The sequence below is a fragment of the Danio rerio genome, chromosome 7 (genome assembly GCF_052040795.2).
Source record: "Danio rerio strain M-AB ecotype USA chromosome 7, GRCz13ab, whole genome shotgun sequence".
Classification (NCBI taxonomy): domain Eukaryota; kingdom Metazoa; phylum Chordata; class Actinopteri; order Cypriniformes; family Danionidae; genus Danio; species Danio rerio.
Window position 1 is genome coordinate 40656347 of NC_141027.1, and position 23977 is coordinate 40680323.

A 23977-nucleotide genomic window follows, 5' to 3' on the forward strand; every position below is an offset into this window, starting at 1 on the left:
CCTCTTTGTTAGAGCAACCGACTCCCATGCGGAAGGTCGCTGGTTTGATCCCAGCTCAGACCAGTTGGGTGGTGTAGGACCGGCGGGCTTACACCTGCACAGTTGTAAGTGACATAATTTTATTGTTGAGAGAATAAAAAAACAAAACACATACATGTAAGTCACATTGGTGTATAAGGTATTTTTTAATTAAATTTAAAAAATAGTGTAATATAATCTGTCAGGGCTCTTCCACTTTGGTGTTGTTTATAATTGTTTTGTTGTGCAAATTGTGCATTTGTTTCTCCTGTCTTTGTTTATGTCTTTGTATTGAGTGTACAGTAATGGGTTCTTGTCTCTCAGTAAAGACGTTCTTGTCTCATCTTGTAAGTGTTCTCAGGCAGGCTTGGGTAACAAACTTACTAATTTTTGTGTTTATGCCATTTGTCTGCAGCATTTTGTTAAGTCTGGATGCTTCTGTCAAGTTGGTTTCAGTTTCGCTTTGGTGCTGAGAGCTAACCATGCATGTCGCATATTTGATCACATTATAAGTGTTTTTACTTATGACTAGGGCCAGACGGAATCTGCGGATGTTTTTTGCTATTTCTGCTGAGAATTTTGGTAAAAGTCTGCGGATTTCTGCGGAATTATTTTGGGAGTATCATAACTAAAACCTTAATATAAGAAATAAAAAATAATATCTTTTAAACTTTTATTTAATGTTTAAAATGCAAATCCAATTAGATGCACTTTATTTGGTAAATAAAGCAAGTTTGTCATATGATATATCAAGTAAAAGGCAGAAAATTTCACTGTACAAACTGAATTGTACATAAATCAGATGAACATTTTCAAATTAGTCAATAATATTACTGTAATTAGATTAAAAAAACTGAATAAATATAGATTTACACACATTTACTCAAGTAAATAAACAGAATTAATTATGGGTTAAAAATTTGCTGTAAATCTGCGGAATTCTGCGCACGCAGATTCCAGGTGGGCCTACTTATGACGGCGTTTTTTGATGGCGTTGCTCATGTTTAAAGGTGGTTGCTTGCTTTCATGTTTTGTTTTAAGGGCACACATCTTGAGTTCTCGTCCTGTTTGGTGTGAGTACATGACTTTTGTTTTTGTTTCTTTGTTCCATGTGTTCTGTCTTGTGTCTAGCCTCACCTTCCATGTTATCCCATTATTACAAGGGCGTAGAATTGGCATGGACGGAGGGGACATGTCCCCACCAATACCCACCAATTACTGAAATCTCCCTACCAAGAATTGAATCCACTTCAAAATAAAAGAATGCTCCATCAACCCTTAGTAACACACACATGCACAAAGTCAAGTTCGCTATGAGTTCACCATAATACTACTAACTAAAGCTGTGCAATTAATCGAAATTCGATTTACTGTAGATTTTGGCCTCCATGGCGTCACACACCTCTCTAAGTTTCTACATTTATACTTCCACAAAGCCTGAGTGCAATTAAATCATGTAAATTGACTTTTGCAGCATGGGGCATGAGTGTTATTTGTATTGTTAAGTGTTTTTATATATATATTATTAAGTACTTATTTATGTTTTTAAAAGCGCGAAGCAGAAATTGTGCTGTTCAATGTATGCACTCTAAGGATGTATGTCACTCAAGGTGTCAAGTGCAAATCTACACCTTTTTTATTATTAGTATAATCAGTTCACCTATTTGTCTCTTAATTTTGTTCTTAAAGCAGTTCTTTTTCCTCTGTGATGTCTTGCCTTGTTTTGTTTTCCCCCTCTGTGTTTTTTTTTTTTTTTTTTGCTTTCTATTTTCAGTTTCAATTAAATAAATAAACGCCCATTCTGTTCTTGTCCTTCCCACGTCCTGACCCTGACATGGTAGTTTTAAAGGGATAGTTTAACTGAAAATGACATTAGCTGTTAATTTACCCACCTTCAGGCCATGCAAGATCATCCACTAACTCACCTAAATCCATATGGCCTAATTATCCAGTGAGTAAAAAAACTACAAATTTTTATTTTTAGGTGAGCTGTCCCATTTAAATAAAGCATTTACAAGTATTGTATCTCTGTAATGTTTGTTCTTCTCCAAAACAAATGCTGTAAAAACAGTCAGGACTAAACAAACTTATGTAAAAGGACAACATTAAGAAACCCTTGTTGTTAGTGACACTGGTGTCTGTTGAGTGAACTGCAGTCAGTAATGTATTGCCTTTGCTTGCACATGTACACGTGTTACTTACAACAGACAGAATGTGCCTGAATTGCTGACAATACACACATTGCATTTGTTTTTAATTTGTTTTATTTTTTAATTAGAAGTTAACAGAAGTAGAATCTCCTTTGCAAGAGAATAACTATAAAAAACATCCAGATGCCATCCACCCTGCTGAGAATGATGTTGTGATGAATATGTAAATACGTGCTAATTACAATGACACTGTTATGCAGTTGTGGGCAGTAAATATGCTGTAAAAGGTCAAGCTAGTTAAGTCTGTATGAAATTCTCGAATGCTGACATGCCAGTGTTTGTGTATAATTGTAGCATTCTTTAAGTACTTTCAATACACACTGGAAAAAGTCATGTATGGAAAAAATCGTCAATTTGTATTTTTTTATAAGTAAAATGGAATAAGAGTATGTAATAGTTTACTAAAGTAATATTTGATTACAACATGTGTACTTTTACTCAATAACTGATGTTAATAAGAGACATAAAGGGATTGCTTAAAGTATTTTAAATCCATGATGCAGAGGCAAAGAACCACCTGTATGCAACATGCACTTAATGTCTTTTAATGCAAAGCAAGTCATTACCCCACTTGTTCTGTGGTCATTTACAAAGTTATAGACAATTAAAACTAGTTCTGCTGTTGCGCTCTGCTTAGCGCAATATTCATTCATTTATTTTTTGTCAGTTATGACATTAGATCTCCTAGACCCTGCTTTTAATCATTCAAAGGCAAACAGAGAGAGATTGTGTGTGTGCTTGTAAATAACACTGTTATCCTGTTGAAGTCAGAATTATTAGCCCCCTGTTTATTTTTTCCCCAATTCCTGTTTAACGAAATAAAGATTTTTTTCAACATTTTTAAACATAATTATAATAGAGTTTTATTATAATTATATATAGTTTTAATAACTCATTTTTAATAACTGATTTATTTTATCTTTGCCATGATGACAGTAAATAATATTTTACTAGATATTTTTCAAGACACTTCTATATAGCTTAAAGTGACATTTAAAGGCTTAACTAGGTTAATTGGGTTAACTAGGCAGGTTAGGGTAGTTAGGCAAGTTATTGTATAATGATGGTTTGTTCTGTAGACTATCGAAAAAATATTAAAGGGGCTAATAATTTTGTCCTTATCATTGTTTTCAAAAAATGAAAAACTGCTTTTATTTTAGCCAAAATAAAATAAATAAGACTTTGTTCAGAAGAAAAAATATTATCAGACATACTGTGAAAATTTTCTTGCGCTTTTAAACATAATTTTGGAAATTTTAAAAAAGAAAAAAATTAAAAGGGGGGCTAATAATTATGACTTCAGCTGTATCTAATAGCTCATAGTTTCAGCTGTCGATTGCATTCTATCTGCTCCCTGGCGAAACACAATTCGAACTGTGATTAAAGCTGACTGGAACTACTTGTGCATTAAACAATACTATTGTATACCTTCCAGACAATCAGAATCAAAAATCTCCTTGTAATAATGACACTATTGACTTTACTCTTCAATACGAAGACGCCCTTGTTTTGGCGATTGTTTTAGAACTTCCCATTCAGTCGCATATGGGAGAAATGACTAGGACTAATAAACAACAGAAAACCGTCAAACCACTTTCTTTACAAACAAATGTTTGCATGACTATACAGACAAAGCAGCATAATATAACAAGAAAATATCAGTTTGCAACATCAAGCAGCAGAACAAATTGCTTTTAACATGTAAAAATGAATGGAAGTGAATGAGACCGGAAGTCTTGAGCCAAACAATTTAAATGGCTGGGCCCGCTCGTACTTGAAGAATAAGGTGAAAAAAATTGTATAGATATGACTTTGTGGGAGTACATTTTTTTTTTGCATGATACGTTGGCATTATCTTTCTCCATCTTGAACGTTATAATAATTGATTTCACATGTCATAGAATGGATGAAAAAATGTAAATGTCACGCGCTGTTGCTTTTCCAAACCAATAAAAAGCCCAGAGTCATTCATATGAAAACAAGTTATAGTCTGACACAGACAATCTATGAAGTCCATGACGGTTTTGTTTTAAGTGTTGTTACTTGTTGTTCCCATATTGGCACTAAAGTGACGTAGCCTTTGTTTGTAAACATTTTTGTTCATAAATCTAATTGAGAATTATTTTTGTAATCATTTATATACCAGCGTTACATTAAACATATACTCAGTTCTTCCAAAAGGAACAGCCTTCATCGTGACATCTGTAATGCGCCATTTGCTCTTCTTCACCCAGCATGCAATGCACTGATGTATAGAATCCACAGATGGTGGCAGATGATATTTAACAGTAACCCAGCTGAGCCCAAACCCCAAAATAAGCCCACAATCTGTCTTCTGACATTTTTTTTTTAGAGTTGTATGTAAATAAGAAATTTACATTGTTCTCCCCCCTTCTCAAACCCACCCATCCGGATTCCAAGAAAACAGATTAACCGGACCCAGTGGCTGCGGTGGCTAGAAGGCTAATGAGGTCACATCTATAGGGGCTTAAGGAGATGCTCTTCAGATCTTTGCTCGTTCCTCCGCATCTGTGCCGGTTAATGGCATTCCTCCCATCCATCCGTTCAATCAGCGCATACCTGTGTCCCTCAGTGCGCTCAGCAATCTCAAGTGTGTCTGATTGGGTGACATTTGCATGAAAGCAGGATGAACACATTCTCAGAATCCACAAGACGGGATTTGACACATCAGTTTGGCATTTTTCTATTTGTTTTTCCTCCTTGGAATTCAGAAAGTGTTGTTTTGAGTATTTTGCTGCGATTGATGAGAGAATATGGATCCTGGTTTCATTCCTGGTGAGCTGCAGAATTAGATTTGACGTTAAGCTCATGTTTACCATTCTTCAAAGTGTTGCATTTTTTGTTTGTGAAAATTCAGATGAATGAATGAAATGCACACATGGGGTACTTACATGAATTCTTCAGATTAGCTCCACAAGCCAGCTAGAAATGATATGGACTAACTAATGTGAATGTTTCGAATATCAGCAGCAAGTTATTTAAAGTTTTGCTGGTAGGAAAAATGAGCAGCACTGTGCTTCACTGTGATGGTGACTTAAAATAGTTTCTCTTGTCTGGGCTTTGTAATGTCTTTTAAAATGTCTGCCATTGAAGGTGTAAGCGGGTTTTCTTTGAATATACAGTAATCCAGTTAGTTTATGTATATGCTACTTTATGCTTTTCTCTGTCTCTTTTATTATAGGATATACTTGGCAGGATGACATAACTCAGCAGGTAATCTCAAAAGAGCTCTCACAACTTCCCAGGGTTTCTCTTGGAGGATTTGCAAACACCTTTCCTCATTTCAATGACAATTCCCGGTAAGATCTTAAGTCCTGTCTTGTGTTCATGACAATAATGTGTTAATGGAAACTTGTGTTGTAGTTGGTCATGTTCTGCTATGAACAACCCAGGCTCATTGTGGAAATGTAGGCCCGCGGACGTTTCTGGAGACAGCGAAATACGTCTCGGGAGGTATGTATTCGAGCAGTTTTTTGTTTTCACGTATTCGCGAGAGGCCACTGTGCGCGCTTTTTCGCGTCTCGAACGCCTCTCGGGAACAAGCACTGTTCGCGCCCGCACTGTTTTTGTGTGAAAAGCTGCCGAAGGCCGCTGTAGAGCGACCGTCCGTCCGACTGACAGGCTGAATGACTGAACGATCAACTGGGCGGCCGGGCGGCCAATCGGCCGACTCAGCCACCCTCCTCCTCCTCCTTCCCTAAACCCAAGCGACGATTTGCAAAAGTCGTCCAGAAAAAAAAGCAAAAGCTCTCGTCCGATTTTGACAGCGTTTTCGGAAATTGCCCCGTCGCGAACTCGTTCGCTTTTATTTTTTGAATTCTGTTTTTCATCTTACCTGATTTCTGGAACCGCTCTTCCCAGGACTCGATCCCGGTCGTTGCTGTTTCCGGCTCCTCCTCCTCCGGGCTTTCGCTTCACCGACATAACGCTGCGAGCTAAGCGGAAAAACTGGTTGCAGCGAGAAAGCCCTCCACATGGAGGTGAGCCGTCAGCCGGCGAGTGCGAACAGGAGGAGCGGCGTCATACCACGCCACGTATATTGCGGTCTCCAGAAACGTCCGCAGGGCTACGTTTTCAGAATGAGCTTGGGATGGTTATGGATTTAGTTTCGGAATTTAAGTGTTTTTGATGTTTAAGTGTTATATGATGCTTAAGCTCAAATTTGTAGTTGTCTAAAAATGTGTACACTTGTTTAATGATCTTTATAAATAAAGCAATTGTTAAACAATGCTTTATGAATTTATAAATGTGACACTGGAACACCAAACCAGCAGTGGTGTAAAGTAACAAACTACAAATACTAAAACTACTGTAATTGAGTGATTTTCAGGAATTGTAATTTACTAAGTGGTTTTAAAAATGTGGACTTGTACTTTCCCTTGAGTACATTTTCAGTGCTGTATCTGTACTTTTAAGCCACTACCTTCCTTCAACCTGCAGTCACTACTTTGTTTTTTCTTGTCAATGGGGATTAGAAAAATCAGTCCTGTGATTCCTGTCCAATCAAATCACACATAGAGAGTAAATCACATCATAATAAACTACCTCAAGACATAGTTACTTTATAATTGCAGCAAACTGTTGGAAGCATTAAAAGTGTCTAAGACGATGTCCAAAATCTTCACACGCATTGGCCCAGAGACTGTTTATTTGCATGTCACTGGTGAGAAGATCACAGATGTGATGATCAAAATGACCCTAAACACTCAGCAGGCACATGACATCAAAAATCAGGTTGACATCAGTACCCAATGTCAGGTTGACGTCAATGTCCTAGGGCAAACCTAAAATCAACCAAAAATCAACGTCTAATGATGTTACAGCTTCACCTTGTGTGAACGTTTCCACTATGGCGTTTCTCAGATGTTGGATTTTGGTTGGCATACCTGACGAACAAATGTCAGTATTTGACGTCAAGATGATGCTAGTTTAAGATGTTGGCTTGTTTATAACACAACCTAAAATCAACCAAATATTAACGTCATTTGATGTTGTTTTTGGAAATCAAAATAACATTTTTCTTAGATGCTGGCTAGACATTGAATTTTAGTCACCTGACATCACAACCATCTAACCTAATATTAACGTCTTATGATGTTGTGTGCCTGCTGGTGGGCAATAACTAGATGCACTACAGAATATTACGTTTACACATATCCACAAATTACATGTAAATGCATCAGCTTTTTACAGCATAATACTCACTACTTATGAGTACTTTCGAAAGGGCTACTTTTTACTCATACTTTGAGTAATATTTACAACAGATACTTTTATTCTACTTGCACTACAGTTTTAGGCAAGTAATTCAAGTCTTCATTTTTAAATAAAACAATCTGATGCTTCAAGGAAAATGTAAATATTATTTAGCAATGCATATTACTAACAGAAATTGGGTAAAATCTATAATTTAAGACCAAACAATGTGTTTCCAAAATAAATCTTTGCAACATACTGTAAGATTGGCTTGGTGGTCCAAAGTCACAGGTATATTTAAAAAAAAATTTCAATTACAAACTTAATAACACCTAATTTGTCAAACTTTCAACCCCAAAGGTTAAAGCAGATCATGGGCAATACAATTAAAAATATAAATAAATGGAAAATATCCAAAACAACCATAGCAAAATATGAGAAGCCATAAATTATCATACTTTTGTACAGTGTTCTTTAAAGGCATTGTTCGTTAATAGCTACTGCACTACCTTATTATAAAGCAATAGTCTTGTTTTCTTTTCTACAATCTGTGTATCTATTTCTAAACGTGGAATTGTATTTTAAACATTCCCAATGGGTGCAGGAAGCTGAAGGCTCAGAAAGAAGCAGCGAGCAGGACATTGCAAAGGTTCCTTCAAGGTTTCCTGCCTTCTGATGTTTCCTCCTTCAAACAGAGTCCTCAAGGGCGAAGAGAGTTTTGGAAGGTAAATAATCTTCAGCAACATCTATGAATTCTGCTAGATGCTTACACTTGAAATATTTATACATACAGTACATAACATAAAAACAATGTATTATCTGTCAGTGTGTGAGCCTTTATTTGGTTTGGGTTAATAACTAGATGAACAACAAAGCATGATATATGATAAAAGTATATAAGAAAAAAGTAGAGTATTAAAATTATGACAGTACAAACTGAATTTTTTGTTTAACTAAGCTAGAAGTGAATAAAATATCTTGCACATCCAATTTACTACTTAATATATATATATATATATATATATATATATATATATATATATATATATTTCAGTCAGCACCAATAGCGTAGTGGTTAAGTGTGCATATTTCACTGTAAATTACAAAATACAGGCTTTAAAAAGTAACCAGTAATAAGTAAATATTTTGTCAGATTACACAGAAAATAGGGTGACAGTTACTGTGTGGTTAGTACTGCTGCAAGGCTGTGTCAGTTGGCATTTCTGTGTGGAGTTTGCATACTTAAGCTATAGACATAACACTAATGAAAGGCATTCTGTTATGTTCATTTCTCAAATCCAAGCTTCAAAACTAAATCAAATATGCCAAGCTTATCATAAAAGTAGCCAAAGCAACTGGTCCAGTTCACCAAGTTGTACAATATATTTGTTTTAATAAATGGACCAAACTTTAAGTGAATTCTATAAAAATTCTGTGTTATTTCCTCTTTAAAAATTCTTCCGAAATACGCAATGATAACTACTCATCAAAGAAAACTGATCAAACTGAAAAAACAAAAGTTATTGGATAATTTTTTTTTTCAAAAATCAAGAACTAACTCATGCTTTTTTAGATCAGATATTAATGTTGTGTCTTTTTTATTAGATTTTTAAGTAAATATTTTTTGTACTTCCATGAGAGAAGTGTATTCTAGGAATGGATTTCTGAGTCGAGATGATAATTTGTTAAATAAACAGATTGCGTATTTTTCAATCATTCATTAATTTTCTTTTCGGCTTTTCGGTCCCTTTATTATTCTGGGGTCGCCACAGCGGAATGAACCGCCAACTTAACCAGCATATGTTTTACGCAACGGATGCCCTTCCAGCCGCAACCCATCACTGGGAAACATCCATGCACACTCATTCACACACATACACTACAGACAATTTAGCTTACTCAGTTCTCCTATACCGCATGTCTTTGGACTTGTGGGGGAAATCGGAGCACCTGGAGGAAACCATGTAACAAGATCATGTTTTTTAAAATACAAAATATAAGTTACATTATTTCATTAAAATTACATTTTAAATTATAGTAATCAGATTACAGTTACGTGAAAAGTGTTTAAACTACCAAAATTATCACGTAGAATTTTAATTGTCATTTCTTCATTTTAGATTTATGTAAATATGGGGATTTAAACAAATAAGGAAACTGGATCTCCATAAAAATTTTAAAAAATGTGCAAAGCCATCACAGTGGCGCATTGGATAGCACGATCGCTTCACAGCAAGAAGGTCACTAGTTTGAGCCTCGGCTGGGTTAGTTGGCATTTCTGTGTGGAGATTGCATGTTCTCCCTGTGTTGGCATGGTTTTCCATTACAGCCCTGCCCTGCAAGTGGCCGCTCTTGTTCTCATGGATAAAAGAATAACTACAAACAATAATTTTAATAGTAATAATTAAATACATAAAAATATAATAAGTGAACTACATTGCTTCTTTGATTTTTTGAAATGGTTTTCCTTTAGCTAAGCAATGAAAACAATTAGATGGTACATATATACATTGTTATTGTGTTATGATTGTATTATAACATATACACATGGTTATAGACGGTACATGTATACTTTGTAAATAGTACAGGTGATAAATATATTTTTTGTTAGCTGTGATTTTTCTACTCTGACTTGCACTTAATACTTCAGATAAGCACATATCTACTGGGGACATGTAATGTTAGGTAAAACCTGCTTGGTACCAATAAATCACCATCAAACAACAGCTCTTGAAGTTAGCAGTCGTGAGAGTTGAAAAGTTCACCGCACTATTGAACATTAGTTCCCTGCAGTGCTTTTGGATGCAGTGTGTGTGTGCGTGTATGTGCTGGTTTGTTCATCGAAGCCCACCCTGCTGTTCTAAAGTCAGTTTGGCCTTCTATTCTGCCGCGGTGGGAAGAATATAATTGTTTTTTAAAATCTCTCAAAAACAGCTAAACAATATGCAGAGCAAAAAGAGGGAGGCTGATGAGATGGTAAAATGTGGCTAAACTCATAAGTTGTACTCTTTGCGTTTTGATTTGAGATGCATTTAAGAAAAAAAGATTAGTTTTTCAAAAAATGTCTACAAAAAAACCTTTCCAAAATACACTTGAACTACTTTGGTTAAAAAAAATGTTTGCCTTGTGTTCAAGTTCACAATCTGAATAGCTTTTTTGCATATCTATGTATTTTTTTCTCTCTTTGGTTCAAGGAAAATGGACTGCGCAATCATAAGGTTTTTATTCAGCCTCCTTCAGCACAGATCCCCTTCCTACAAGGCCGCCCTGATCTCCAGACAACTGTGGCGCAGCTTCCCTCAGGTCGATCATCCTTCAGTGGGTTTGAACAGGATCGTAGCGGAGTCCCTCTTGCTGAGCTTCAGCAGTATCAAGCTGGGCCCATGAGAGCACAAGATCCTGGTAAAGGTCAAACACAGGGAAAGCTGCATTACTTCAGCCTCCAGCGCACTCCTGCTACCAAAATAGAAAAACTGCCTGGAGCTTCCAGACAACCTCCAAAGCCCCAAATCGAAAAATTGTTGCTCAAATCTTCAGCAAGCAGTCCAGCTCGTAAGGAGGCCCTCAGTACAGTAGATGGTGAGCCATAAAAATCTGATACATATATATGGATTTATAAGATATAATGTGCAGGAGTGTTCAATTTAAAATCATTTTAATGTAATCAATGCAGTCGCAATAATGCAATTTTGACCCAGTGTGACTTGCATTTAGGGGCAAATCATTTATTTTTAATGCGCACTGAGAAAAACTAAGATGAATTCAGGAGGAATGAGGAAACTCAGCTCTCATATTATGTTTAATATTTCAGCTTGTTTTCTTATTTTATGTTAATAAGGAGAAACAAGTTTGAAAATTATTTTGGCTGTGCTGCAGAGTTTTTGCATAATTATACATGTAAAGCATTCAGAGCCCCTAAAGGGGCCTTTGCAGAAATACTGTATCCTCTTTTAGTTTGTCAAATGAATCTTGAAGAATGACCTCAAAACATTAACACATTATTTTTCCTTGTTACTACTCTATGAAAATGTTAATTGTAGCAATAACTTAAATGAATCGCATCTATAGCTAAGTTAAAACCTTGTGCTTATGCTATGGGTGCCTTGCACAGTATGCATCTGAAAATTTCTTATGAGAATGCAAAAATGTGCACATGAAAGTTTGTTGTGAGCATGGAAACCTTTTTACAAAGGTCTCTTTAGGGGAGTCCAATCATTAAAATCACCACGATAATGTATTTCCCAAAAATTAAAAAACTGAATTGGTGTAAGTCAGAGAGAGACTGAAACACAGTCTCCTGACTCGGTTTGGGTTTTAAAGGTTAAGCTTTAAATGAGTTCAAATCCTATTTTAATGCTAGAACTTTCTCAGTCAGTGTTGATATGAGTTCATTCACTAATTTAGTTTTGACCCTTGGAATTCCCCAAGGATCTATTCATGCCCCTTTTTGTTTTCTTTATAAATGGTCTCACTGGGTTTAATTTTTATAAACACAGAGACTCGATTCACTTTTTCTAAATTTGTGATGCATTTATTTTATCATGACTATGTTTCTGCAATTCAGCTTAATGTATATACAGTACAGTAGGTCTCAGCCGATCCTACTGTATGTGAATCGTCTAGCATACAGCTGCTAGACTGTTAATTACATTTGTAAACGTGTAGATTTTTTATGATGATTTTTTTATATAATCTTTGCTTCCCTCATAGCCAGCCCCAGTCTAATTGGTGCTAAGCATCAATACACTTCGTGTTGCACATTTATTTATTTTTTGTTATTAGTGTAGTTGATATTTGCTGAACACAATAGTACCTTTATAAAATAGAACCTTGCATGCATTTTTTTCATTAGTTTTGTTTATTTTTTGTACTGTATCCAGTTGAGATTAGAAAGCAATTCAAGCCAGTCTTAAAAGTTGTGCAATTGCTCTTTTCTGCATTGCAAAAATGCTGTGTCGACAAAGCCTTGATTCATGCTCTAACTGTAATATAAAATATATATATTAGAGCGGTAATGACAGCTTCATACAGTATATTAATCTGTGCCACAACAGCTACAGATTAAACCACAATAAGCCTGAGCGTAATAATCCTGTTTTATGGATGACAGAGGAATGCAAACAAATGCAATCAGACCAATGAGAACACAGCAATACTAACATGTGATATACCTAAACATATATTGTAGTTCTTTGAAAATTGCCTTGTCAATTCAAACCAATCAAAAAGAAAATGTGTCATTGTAACAAATAATGTCCATTTTGGGAACAAAGTAAACATCTATAATTCTGAAAATGCCTTCAGATTGAATCTGACACCTAATACAGTGCCATATGTTATACGTAGCCTAAACATGGTGTATAATTGCCAGGTCAATGGGGTTTGCTTATACTTTTTCAATGAAACCGTGCAATTTTGATTAGGGTATATCCCGGGTAGTTCTTATACACTTGCGATATGCTTAACATTTTTGTTTGTTTGTTTGTTTGTTTATGTGTATGTTTCTCTCAGAGAAGTTCATTGATGGAGTGGTTAACCAGCTAGGACGTCAGAGCGTCAACGTGGACACTTTGACCCCAAAGGACCTGGACAAACTCTCCAAAGTAATCACACAGGCCCTGCGGGTGGTAGATGGAGAAGAAAAGGTCAAAGGCAGAGACGCCACACAGGGTGAAATAGAGGTAAAGAGGGAACCCAGTCAGGAATTACATCAGATGGAGAAAGCAGAAGATGGCCCAACTCATAAAGGTATCAACCAATTAAAAAACTATTTGATTAGTTCCTGGTTATATATAATACCCCAGTTATGACCCTTATATAGAATGTGATCAGCAATAGCCATGATATTTACCATATGTTTAAATTCTGTTTGCAGTAACTCAAACAGAAGAAACTGCCCATAAATCTGAAGACAAGGTAATGTGTTGAAATGCATAGGCCCGTGAAACTCTCACTCATGAATTCAATAGAATTCCCAGTATCATTTTTTATTTCCAGGACAAAGGTTTTATCAGCCAGCTGCTGGAGTTCCTGGATCGTAACTCTGGCACTGAATCTGCTCATCCTCCCCAAGAGTCTTTTCTGGGGTACATCAACCAGCCAAATGCTGGAAGTCCACTGAGAGCCAGTTTGGAGAATGTCCAAAGCCGGACAACGCAAAGAGAAGTAGACCTGATGAAGAAGAAAATGGAACCTGACACTTTGGATGTTGAGCCAGTAGATGCTGAGGTTGAACAGTGGATGCACAGCTCTGAAGGCTCTCCACAAGTCAAAGCAGAGGCTCAAACAGATAAAGAGCCTCAAAAACAATCCATGGACAAAGAAGAGGTGGAGAAGAAGGGTGTTCGTGTGGAAGTGAACATTGCAACGTATTCAAGTCCACACGACGGAGACTTTGGCTATATTATTACTGAAGAGTAAGTATAAAGAAAAATATTCAGATCACATGTCATTAGCAACAAAATGTTTGCACTTATGTTGTACAAATGGATCTACCGAATGCTTTTTAATGATTTTAAAAGAATTCTCTTTTGCACACAAGGGCTGCATTTGTTTCATCGTATAGATAAACCATAAAATAAAAGTTGTGTATTTAAAGAGCCCATATTATACATGAAATAGGGTCATATCTTGGTTGTAAGGGTCTCCAACAACAGTTTAATATGCATGCAAGGTCAAAAAACACTTTCGTGGTCTTATAATCTGCATTTATTTTTACCTAATTATCCCAGCGACTCCTGTATGAATCGTCCAGTGATTCATTTGTTCCCAAACCCCTCCTTAGCGCGAAGCTAATCTGCGCTGATTGGACCGATGAGTCTGTTGGGATTGGTCGACTGCCTTCAGTCAGAGAGTGAAATGCCAAACAGCTAATCAGCAATATAAAAGTAATCACAGTTCATACACGCTCGATAGTGTAGGCGTGGATTTTAGCTGCCAGTGGGTCAATGTAAATACAGACTATGGACTTGAAAATACAGACAACTAACTATTTTATTGAGCAAAAACTCAAAAACAGTTGAGGAGATCTCCTAGCTTCTCACTCAGCTCTTTTCACAGACACACGCACGCATATTGCACACACACACACACACACACACACACACACACGCGCGCACTGCTCCGGACGACAACGCGCGCGCGCACACAAACACACACACCTCCTGACGACAGCGCGCGCACACGCACACACAGACACACACACTACTCCTCGTCCACGGAGCTCCGTTAACAAAGCAGCACGCATCGCGTTTTTAACGTGACTTTGCACGCGATAAGAGAATATAGCCAGTTAACCTGAGACAGTACACTCGGTTACAAGTAACAAATCACAACTAAATACATTTGCAAGCTAGAGTCAACGAGGCAACTTTAATCGCACGTACTTACACTTGAGAAATGGAGGAAGAAAAATCCATCCTGACGTCCATCAGTAAGTTACTCTTTACTGATCCTTCCTTTAACAAACGCTGATGAAGTATTCTTTGTAGCATGTAGTTTCCAGAAGTTTTCAGTAGTTTCCAACTGCTTGGCTATAATGCTGAGGTTTTATCTTTGGGTAGAGACTCAATATATCCATCTGCAGTGTGACTTCAATTCACCGGCATGTTTGTGTGTGTGTGTGTGTGTGTGTGTCTCTGGGTTTCTGCGTCAGAGGGCGGGGCCTCAGGTTTGAAATCTCCCGGGTTTGCGCGTGCACGTGAATAACTTGGTTTCGTTCGTACGTCATGGCGAAACACCTAATGAATCGGTATCAAGGCGACTCGTTTGAAGCACTATGAGTCGACTCTTTTATAGATGAATCAACCGTTTTAAACACTGTATTCTTACAGATTTAAGCCTTAGCTGGATACTTCACTTCACTTAGAGCTGTGTTACACACTACATGGAGGGGAATTTTCAAAAACCCATAATATGGGCTCTTTAAATATTTATTAAGGGTATCCAAATAAAGTTTTCTGTGCTTCTTGTTCTAGTTTGCTTCTTGTATTTTGGAAGTGCTAGGTTTACTTTTGGATGCATCCAAATGATTAAAGTCAATCCAATTTATATGCTGGCAGCTAAACAGCTCAGTAATGTATTATATAAAAACAACTCTTACTGTTATTTACAGTTTTTTTTTCCTATAAAAACAAAATTCTTTCTTTCTAAAGCTTCTGTAGAGTTTGCCATCCATGCCTTTATTAAATCCCATTCTTACAGTATTTCGAAGACCCAAATTTCTCACTTACAAATAGTTCAAAGTGCAGCAGCCAGATTCCTGAAGGGGTGTAAAAAAATGTCCATCTTACACTGGTTGCCCTTTCTCTATATAATTGAATAAAAATCTCTAAATAATCTAGCACCAGTTTAGTTTACAACCCTCTTTACCTTTATACTCCTATCCCAGGACTATTCTCGAAATAAACTCCTCCTTCAGATTTATGGAATCTGCCTGAAGACGAGAGGCAGGAGAGCTTTTGAAGTGGCTGGCCCCACTTTATTGGATAATCTCCCAGACCACATTAGAATGGGTTACACTTTATTTGTTTAAATCATCTCTCAAAATGCATCTGTTTTGATCTTCTAATATGTAATCTTATCTTTTTTTTTGTTGCAAACTAGTTGTTGGTCTGTTTATCTATATGTTTTAAAATTTCGTGCAGCACTTAGGTTGGTTCTAAAAATAAACGTGAGCTTGAACAATTATTTACAAAATTTTTTACACTACTAGTCAAAAGTTTGGGTCAGTAGGATTTTAAAATGTTTTAAAATAAGCTTTTCCTGCTAACCAAGGCTGCAATTATTTAATCCAAAGTACAATACAAATGGTAAAATTGTGAAATGTCATTGCACTATAAAGTAAATGTTCAAAGGTAGTTTATCATTTAATTTAGTAATTTATTCTAGTGATTTTAAAGATGAATTTTCAGCTTCATTACCCCAGTCTTCTGTCACACGATCCTTCAGAAATCACTCTAATATTATTATTATTATTATTATTATTATTATTATTATTATTATTATTAATTTTATTATTATTAATTGTAATAGTAAAAACACAATAATGACTGGAGTAATAATTTACTCCATTTGAAACTACATAAAATAAGCAATAAATAAATATTTAATAAATAAGTATTTAACAATTTTTTAACATTAAATAAATGCCGTCTTGATGAACAGAATAATTTTCTTCACAAACTTTTGATGGGTAGTGTAAGAAAATATATTTTATTTTATATTTTATTATAGTAGTAATCATAGTTAGTGCAGGATTATAGTAAAACTATAAAAAGATGAGCATCAGCATCTCTATCTTGAGATTTAAGCATAGTGCATTTAGACTTTACTTCATTCAATAATTAGATGAAAGCAATGTGATTAAGCCCGTAAGCATATATACCATTATCCTATAAAAAGGGGTTGTGCAGCAATGTATAGGTAAGCTATTTTATTTTTTCAAATATTGCATTTTTCAATGATTGCCTAAAAACAATTTGATCTAAGATAAATAATCTAAATTATGATATCAGTTGTAACTATAGTTTGTAGATTTGTATAATACAAGTTAATAATTAAGAATCATCTGGCATTTATGTGTTTTTTGTGGTATTGCCTAAAATACCATTTGTAATTTTAGTGCATAATTAAGCATTTCACTCTCTGTCACAGTTCAGTGACCATTCTCAGTTTTTTTTTTTTTTTTTTTCATTTCATGTTCTGCAATCTATTCGGGTTGGCTCACCATCCTCTCTGTGTACAGTATTTAGCTATTAGTTTGTGTGTGTTTGTGTGTGTGTGTGTGTGTGTGGGGGGGGGGGGGGTGTTGGTGTACATCTCTCAACAAGAAAGATGATGGTCTACACCAGCACTGCATCTCCAATAACTTGATTCATCTCACAGACACTCTGGATTTTTGGCTCACTTACTGCAGGCCCATTTAACTTGGAGTACCTGAAAGGCATATTCTCCTGAAGGAGATTTAATAGTGTGTAAGTGTATATTGGAAGGGAGTGGTAGGCGTGAAAAGGCACCAGGAATACAGTTGCACTCTGGCGTCTTCTAATTCTCACTTTCTTTCTCATGCATGTGAATACGCTTCCATTTGGATGCATATTGTTCTTTAGGTTTGTGTGTGAGCTGCTTTGTGTGTATTTGCACGTGTCCTGATATGTGTGTGAGTGTGTGTGTTTTTACTCGGGCTGGCGTGGTCATATCATAAAGACATCACACTTCACAGGGATTCCATTTACACCTTATTGTTTGCCTCATTGCTGGAAAATACAGGTGATTTATCAAAGCGTACAAGCCACCTGTGTCCTATTCCCTATGTGTTTTTATGCACTCTCCGCTTTCTGTATTCTTTCATATGCACTGTGTTCAGTTTTGTATCTATCTAGCTCCTCGCTTCATACTGTTTTAAAATGTTCTCGTTTATTGCTTACAGACAGCAAATGATTATTTTATATTCAATACTTATGCAAAAATTTGTACATATTAGTGCAAATAGTTAGACTTCCTATAGCAATAACAATAGATTATGCATACACACATGCAGCTAACACTTATCCTTACACTAACCATTTAGAAAGTTAATGTTATTTAATATTAAATAAGTATTTTAACATATAGAATGCCTGTCAGTGCAGGGAGGGGACAGAGGGTTCTTGACGGCATGCCATTTGCACCGTGATTTGTATTTACTTGCAATAAATGCCCTGGAGGCTGTCAAATCTAATTATTAGTTGAATTACTTCGTTATAATTTACCCGTAAATAAAAAGACCCACATCATAACCTTTCACCTGACAATGACATCATACAGGACATACCCTCACGAATCACACTTACTCCACGATTTGTTCAGTCGCAGTTGTCCATGCCGCGATTAACATTAAGTGCTTTTCTCAGCGGAACTCAGTGTCTCAGTGTCCTTGTTTACTTGTTGTTGTTACTGTTTTACAAAAAACTACACGAAGAAAGCATGTGCATATGCTGTTTGTATTGCTGTGAAAGGTAACAAGAGATGAGAGAAATTAAGCTCTTCAAAGCTTTTAATCAACGGAAGTATTTGCCCTGCAAAATTATTCACTGTATCAAACCGCCACATGCTAGGGACCAAACCAAAGTGCAACAAAGACTGTCTCCTGTTTTACTCCTTTTACTCAATGTAAGATGCTGAAGACATATTTGCTGTCTGTCAAATTGGTGGGCGGGGAAAACCGCACAAGGATCAGATTCACAGGTATTTGAATAACATCAGGAAATTGTAAAAAAAAAGAGAGACTTGCTGTGTTTATATTACTCTAATATGACAGTAGTCACATTATACCTACACGCAGATTTGTCTAAACAGCTTTCAAAAGTTATTTTTGCATGGATGTCCTTTAAATTTAGCCTTTACTTAAGCATTAGATGTTTAATTTAGTATTTAAACATAACATCAGTACATTTTAACATTTTAACATTACATTTTAAGTCTTTGCATAATAGGCATTACTATTACTATTACATTATTTTATGACATTTCTAAAATAATTTTGTTTGATAAAGGAGCTTATGCACAGTTATTTTCATTCAGTTCTATTGCTGAATGTAATCAGATGAACGAGATAAAAAATAATGATTTCGGAAAAAGGATTTAAGTTTCACTTCAAGTATAAATTATGACAATATGAAAAGTAGTGTTTACAATAGTAAAGCCAGGTATTTAAGGTATGGCATTTTGTGTGTGCATTCTTCAAAACAAAGATGCATCATAAAGAGAGAAAGGAAATTTCATATTATTAATTTAATTAATAAATTAATAGTAATATAAAGGTATGGGAATGTTCAATTTCTAATCCTATATTTAACAATATTCTTTAACTTTTAGAGTTTTGCACTTTTAATATTGTCATTTTCTTTTTCAAAACTGGGTCATAGCATTTGATATTGCATTAGTTTGGAAGCATTAATATCAAGGAATCAGCAAGGAATTTGTCCCTGCTGTACTTATGTTTTGAGCATCTGTTGAAATCATTGTTCCATTTCCCCTTTTGTGTACTTAGTGCACCTGCCCCTCCAAAGGTTTCTTTTATAGCTAGTCTATGGTGTCTGCACGGCATGTTAATTTTCTTAAGAAAACATTTAAGGCTACTGACTGTTTCTACGCTGTTTGTTCTGAATGAACAGTCTAACAGGAGTTTTGGGCCCAAGCTTAGTGCAAGTAATGGGACCAGGCTTACCTATATGTAACCCGTAACAAATATGGCAGAAATTTTTTCTTTTCTTTTCTTTTCTTTTCTTTTCTTTTCTTTTCTTTTTCTTTTCTTTTCTTTAGTTTTTTTGTTATTATTATTTTAATGTGTGTTGTTTTAATGTATGTTCTATTTTAATATATGATGTATAGTTACAGTACACTATAACAAGAAGCCCATAGGAAAGAGCAACCTTAAACTATATTTGTCATGTTTTTTCTTGAACAATTATGTACATTTTTTCAATCTCACTTTGAGAGCATCGGCTGTAGCCCTCAACATTAAACCATAATTTGTAATTACACTATAGCCATGAAGCATACATCAAATTGAGCCACAAGATTAAAGGGAAATGTACTTTCTTGAGCTGTAGGGAAATGGATGGGTAAAATATGCTATAGCTGCCCAGTATATCAAAATAAACTCATATTGCAATATGGCTTATTGGGATTGTAAAATTGTCTTCATCATACTTATCCAATGAGTTGAGATTATTATTAAAATTCTGTGCTCAGGTTGTGGTTATTTAAAAATTTGAGTTGGTTCTTGGAAAAATGCAAACCCTCAATGAATCAAAAAATAAACGTTCAACTTTTTTTTCTCGTTTTTTTCTTGAGGTGTGCAGATCAATAATGTTTTTTCATGATAGAAAAGTCATTAGAAAATAAATGTATGTATGTCTTCATTTAAAAGATAAAAAAAGATACAGTTGTGCAGAAAATGAGGCTCTTACCCCATGAAACTGCCATGGAACTTATTGTATATAATCTTTCTAAATAAAGCTCTTCAGGTCTAGTTAAATTCCTATACATGCTAATATCGCTGAATATTTTATCACAGTGTACAGTATCATCATGATGCTTGACAAATTACCATTAGAGGCTAAAAATATGGATAAACATCAGTGTTGTACTGTTAATAACAAGTTTAACGGTTTTCTTTTTCTCTTTTTTTCTTTTACTTTCACACAAAAAAAAAAATGTCAATACTGACATTAAAAACTGCACAAATTACCTGATGATGTCACCTTTATTCTGAGACAAAAAGATGAAGTGTTTTATCAGGGACCATGATGAAAACATTGTGCATATTCATTACCACAATAAAATCTATTATTAAATCCCAGCACTCGTAGGCAATCACTGACAGTAGCAATGCAATGTTAAAACTACACATGATGTTTTTGTAACACCTGGGTAACTGCTTACAAAATTGTAATTTTGCAGTATGTTCTTTTCAACGTTGTGAAGTTGTATAAATCTAGCTTATGATTATTTATTTCCCTTATTTTTTTTTTTATTATAGTTCGCTGTCCACTGATCAGGGGCTGAACCTCATGGAGATCTTAGCTGAGCGAGTCAGGCTTCATGTAACAGATTTCCTACAGCTCTCGTAAGTACACACACACACACACACACACGCACACACACACACACACACACACATTCATCGAAGACGGTCTCATGCTGGTGGACACACTAATGGCACTAATGGAACACTCAACCTGTGGTTTTGTTTTGTTTTTCCAGTATTCCATTTCCATTTCGCAGTATAGTTTGGACTAAGTACTTATTTTCAAGTGACAGCACAGTAATTATGAGTGTGTTTTGAATTCTGTGCATATAAGTTGAAGCTTTATATAAACGGTTCAGAGAGAGTGAATGTGTAGGTGTGTTTTATTGTGACCTGACTGCAGTGGTAAACTTCAGTTCAATTACAGCACATTTCTGATGATAACCGATGTTCTCCGAGTGCATGGTTTAAAGGCAGCTTTCTGCTTAATTGTTTGGAATGCAACAAATGCTTTCTGGCACTTTAGTATTCACAGAGATGCATATCCAGGCCATGTTTCACTTACACAGAGAAAAAACTTGGATTTGTTTCTGAGGATAAATTAAATACAAATATAAATGCAATTAATATATCTGCCCCATACAGGCACGCACGCACGCACAAACACACACACACACACACACACACACACACACACACACACACACACACACACACACACACACACACACACACACACACACACACACTCAATTTATGTTTATTTGATTTACTTTCTTTCATGTAAAGCGAATTAAACACTTTATCACCCAAATCATTCTAACCTTAACTCTAAACTTTATTTATATTTGGTTTTTACAAATGTGAATAACAAATTCAATATTATTCAGATTCAGTTTGCTTCTTTCCACAAAATGGATATACAGACAAAAGTATTTTTGTTGATTATTATTAAACTGTCAATGAATGGTTCAGTAACATTTTTAAAATTAAGATAAATAAAAATATATATATATATATATATATTCAGCAAGAATGTATTAAATCAATCAAAAGTGACATTTACATTCAAGTAAAAAAGTCTGCTTTAAAATAAACCCTGGTCTTTTGAATGTATTGTTCTTGAAAAAAAAAAAAACAAGGAGGAGATTGGGTGGAAGGGGGATTTTTCCAAAGTTTTTACAAACTAATTTCGAGAGGACCGCATGATATGATTGATTGCGGCTGGTCTCTTATCTGTAATCAGCAAAAATCCAGCCAGATTGATACAAGCCTAAAAAAACAGACTGATTTCCTCCTACTACTTTATCTTCATTTTGGAAGAATCCCTCTTCCTAACTTTTACTTTTTCCTCCTTTTACCAGGGGGAGCTCTCGAGATCTACCCAATCTCGGACCCCCTTATATGCTTATTGAACAGGTGGAAGCCCTAGGCTCAATTATCTCCAAACTCAGGGTTCTCTTCTGGGACAGCATACCAAACCGGCTAAAAGCAGGTTGTAATTATTATTGATTTTTTACAATATTTTGGTTATATTTAATTGCATTATCTTTCCATTTTAAAGATGTTTGTTGACTAAAATATTATTTTTATAAATACATCTGTTTAATAAATCTGTCTTGTTTAAATGCACCAAAAAACATTGCCTATATTCACTGAGAAATTAAAAAAAAAGTTTAGTTTCAAAATGGGGTGCACTCAGTTATGTTGAGCTCTGTACAGTATGTATGTACAGTATGTATGTTTTATCTGTAGTAGGAATATAATGAATATTTCATGAGCACCAAATCAGCATTTTAACAAGATTCCTGAATGATTCAGAATGTCAACTCAGTCATCATAGGAATAAATTGCATTTTTAATATATAATATTATTTTATATTGAAATGATAATTTACAATATTGCTGAACTATTTGAAAATGGTTGTGGAGATTAAAGCGATAATTTGCTTTATGATTACACAATGTGCTACTTATATTCATACAAATATCCCAACTTATTAATGGTGATTATTTATTTATTTTTTTTGTTATATTTTATTTATTAACTTATTTGGTGTCACCAAAAATCATATGCTCCCCAAGTTTTTCAGTTTATATCAAACTATTACATTTTTTATATATTCTATTTTCTTTCACATTGCCTGAGGGTATAACATTGGTGCTGTCCAGGTGAGTGCGTCTGTGTGTCTGATTAATTTCCTCTCCTGAATAGAGAATATCTATTTACACAGGTACCTGCTAATGTATCTTTTGTCATCTCATGCTTTTCATCTTTTCTCAGAAATAATGGAAAGGCGATGCGCCGGATGCTGCGCACTGTTATATAAAACATTATGTCATAATGTCTGCATTATTTTGGACTAGAGACCGCGAAAAAGAAAGAAAGAAAAAGAAATGCTGCGTACAACCAGGCTGCATGGATAATATATGCAGTTAAAGATTGCGAAAATTCAGCTCACGCCAACACTCGTACACTCGAACCCGGTCCTGACACCGTGTTGCGGTTACATAAAGAGTGAGTGTAGCACCTCTCTGAACTCCAGACATGACGTAAGGGCTGTACTGAGAACAGACAGTAGGGGGCTCAGAAAAACACAAACACACAATCAGACAGTCTTGTTCTTTTATAAACATCGAAACACTAAAACACACAAGCACTCATTTACAATAATTCTACCTCGTCTTCCATTCTCGCACTTGCTTATGTATTATTCTACAGCCCACACACACACACACACACACAGTCTACCTATCATCTCCATCCCACACTCTCCCCCACAGTGCAGAAAGAGCCCAACAGAAGCAGTTTCGTTATGTTATGGCTTCCCTCCCTCTGTGTGCTGGACGTTGGTGGCATTTTACTGATAAGTTATCAGCGCTGATGGTGTTATAACCGGGAGTCCAGGCAATTGTGTTTATTTAGCTTTAACAGACACCATTTCTAGCAAGAAATGTCTTAATACTTTTGGCAAAGAAGCTGAAGAGATGTGTGCGCAGGTGTTGAGAGAAATTTAAA

General features: G+C 35.5%; 1 protein-coding gene across 1 annotated transcript in view; it reads left to right on the forward strand.

Annotated features, from left to right (window-relative positions):
• Nucleotides 1-23977, forward strand: part of ptprn2 (protein tyrosine phosphatase receptor type N2) — a 271230-nt gene that overhangs the window by 79317 nt on the left and 167936 nt on the right. Inside the window, 7 exon segments of the mRNA NM_001128667.2 lie at nucleotides 5431-5548; nucleotides 8050-8170; nucleotides 10640-11024; nucleotides 12957-13193; nucleotides 13321-13361; nucleotides 13443-13861; nucleotides 20971-21057. Coding sequence (NP_001122139.2) covers nucleotides 5431-5548; nucleotides 8050-8170; nucleotides 10640-11024; nucleotides 12957-13193; nucleotides 13321-13361; nucleotides 13443-13861; nucleotides 20971-21057 — 1408 coding nt within the window.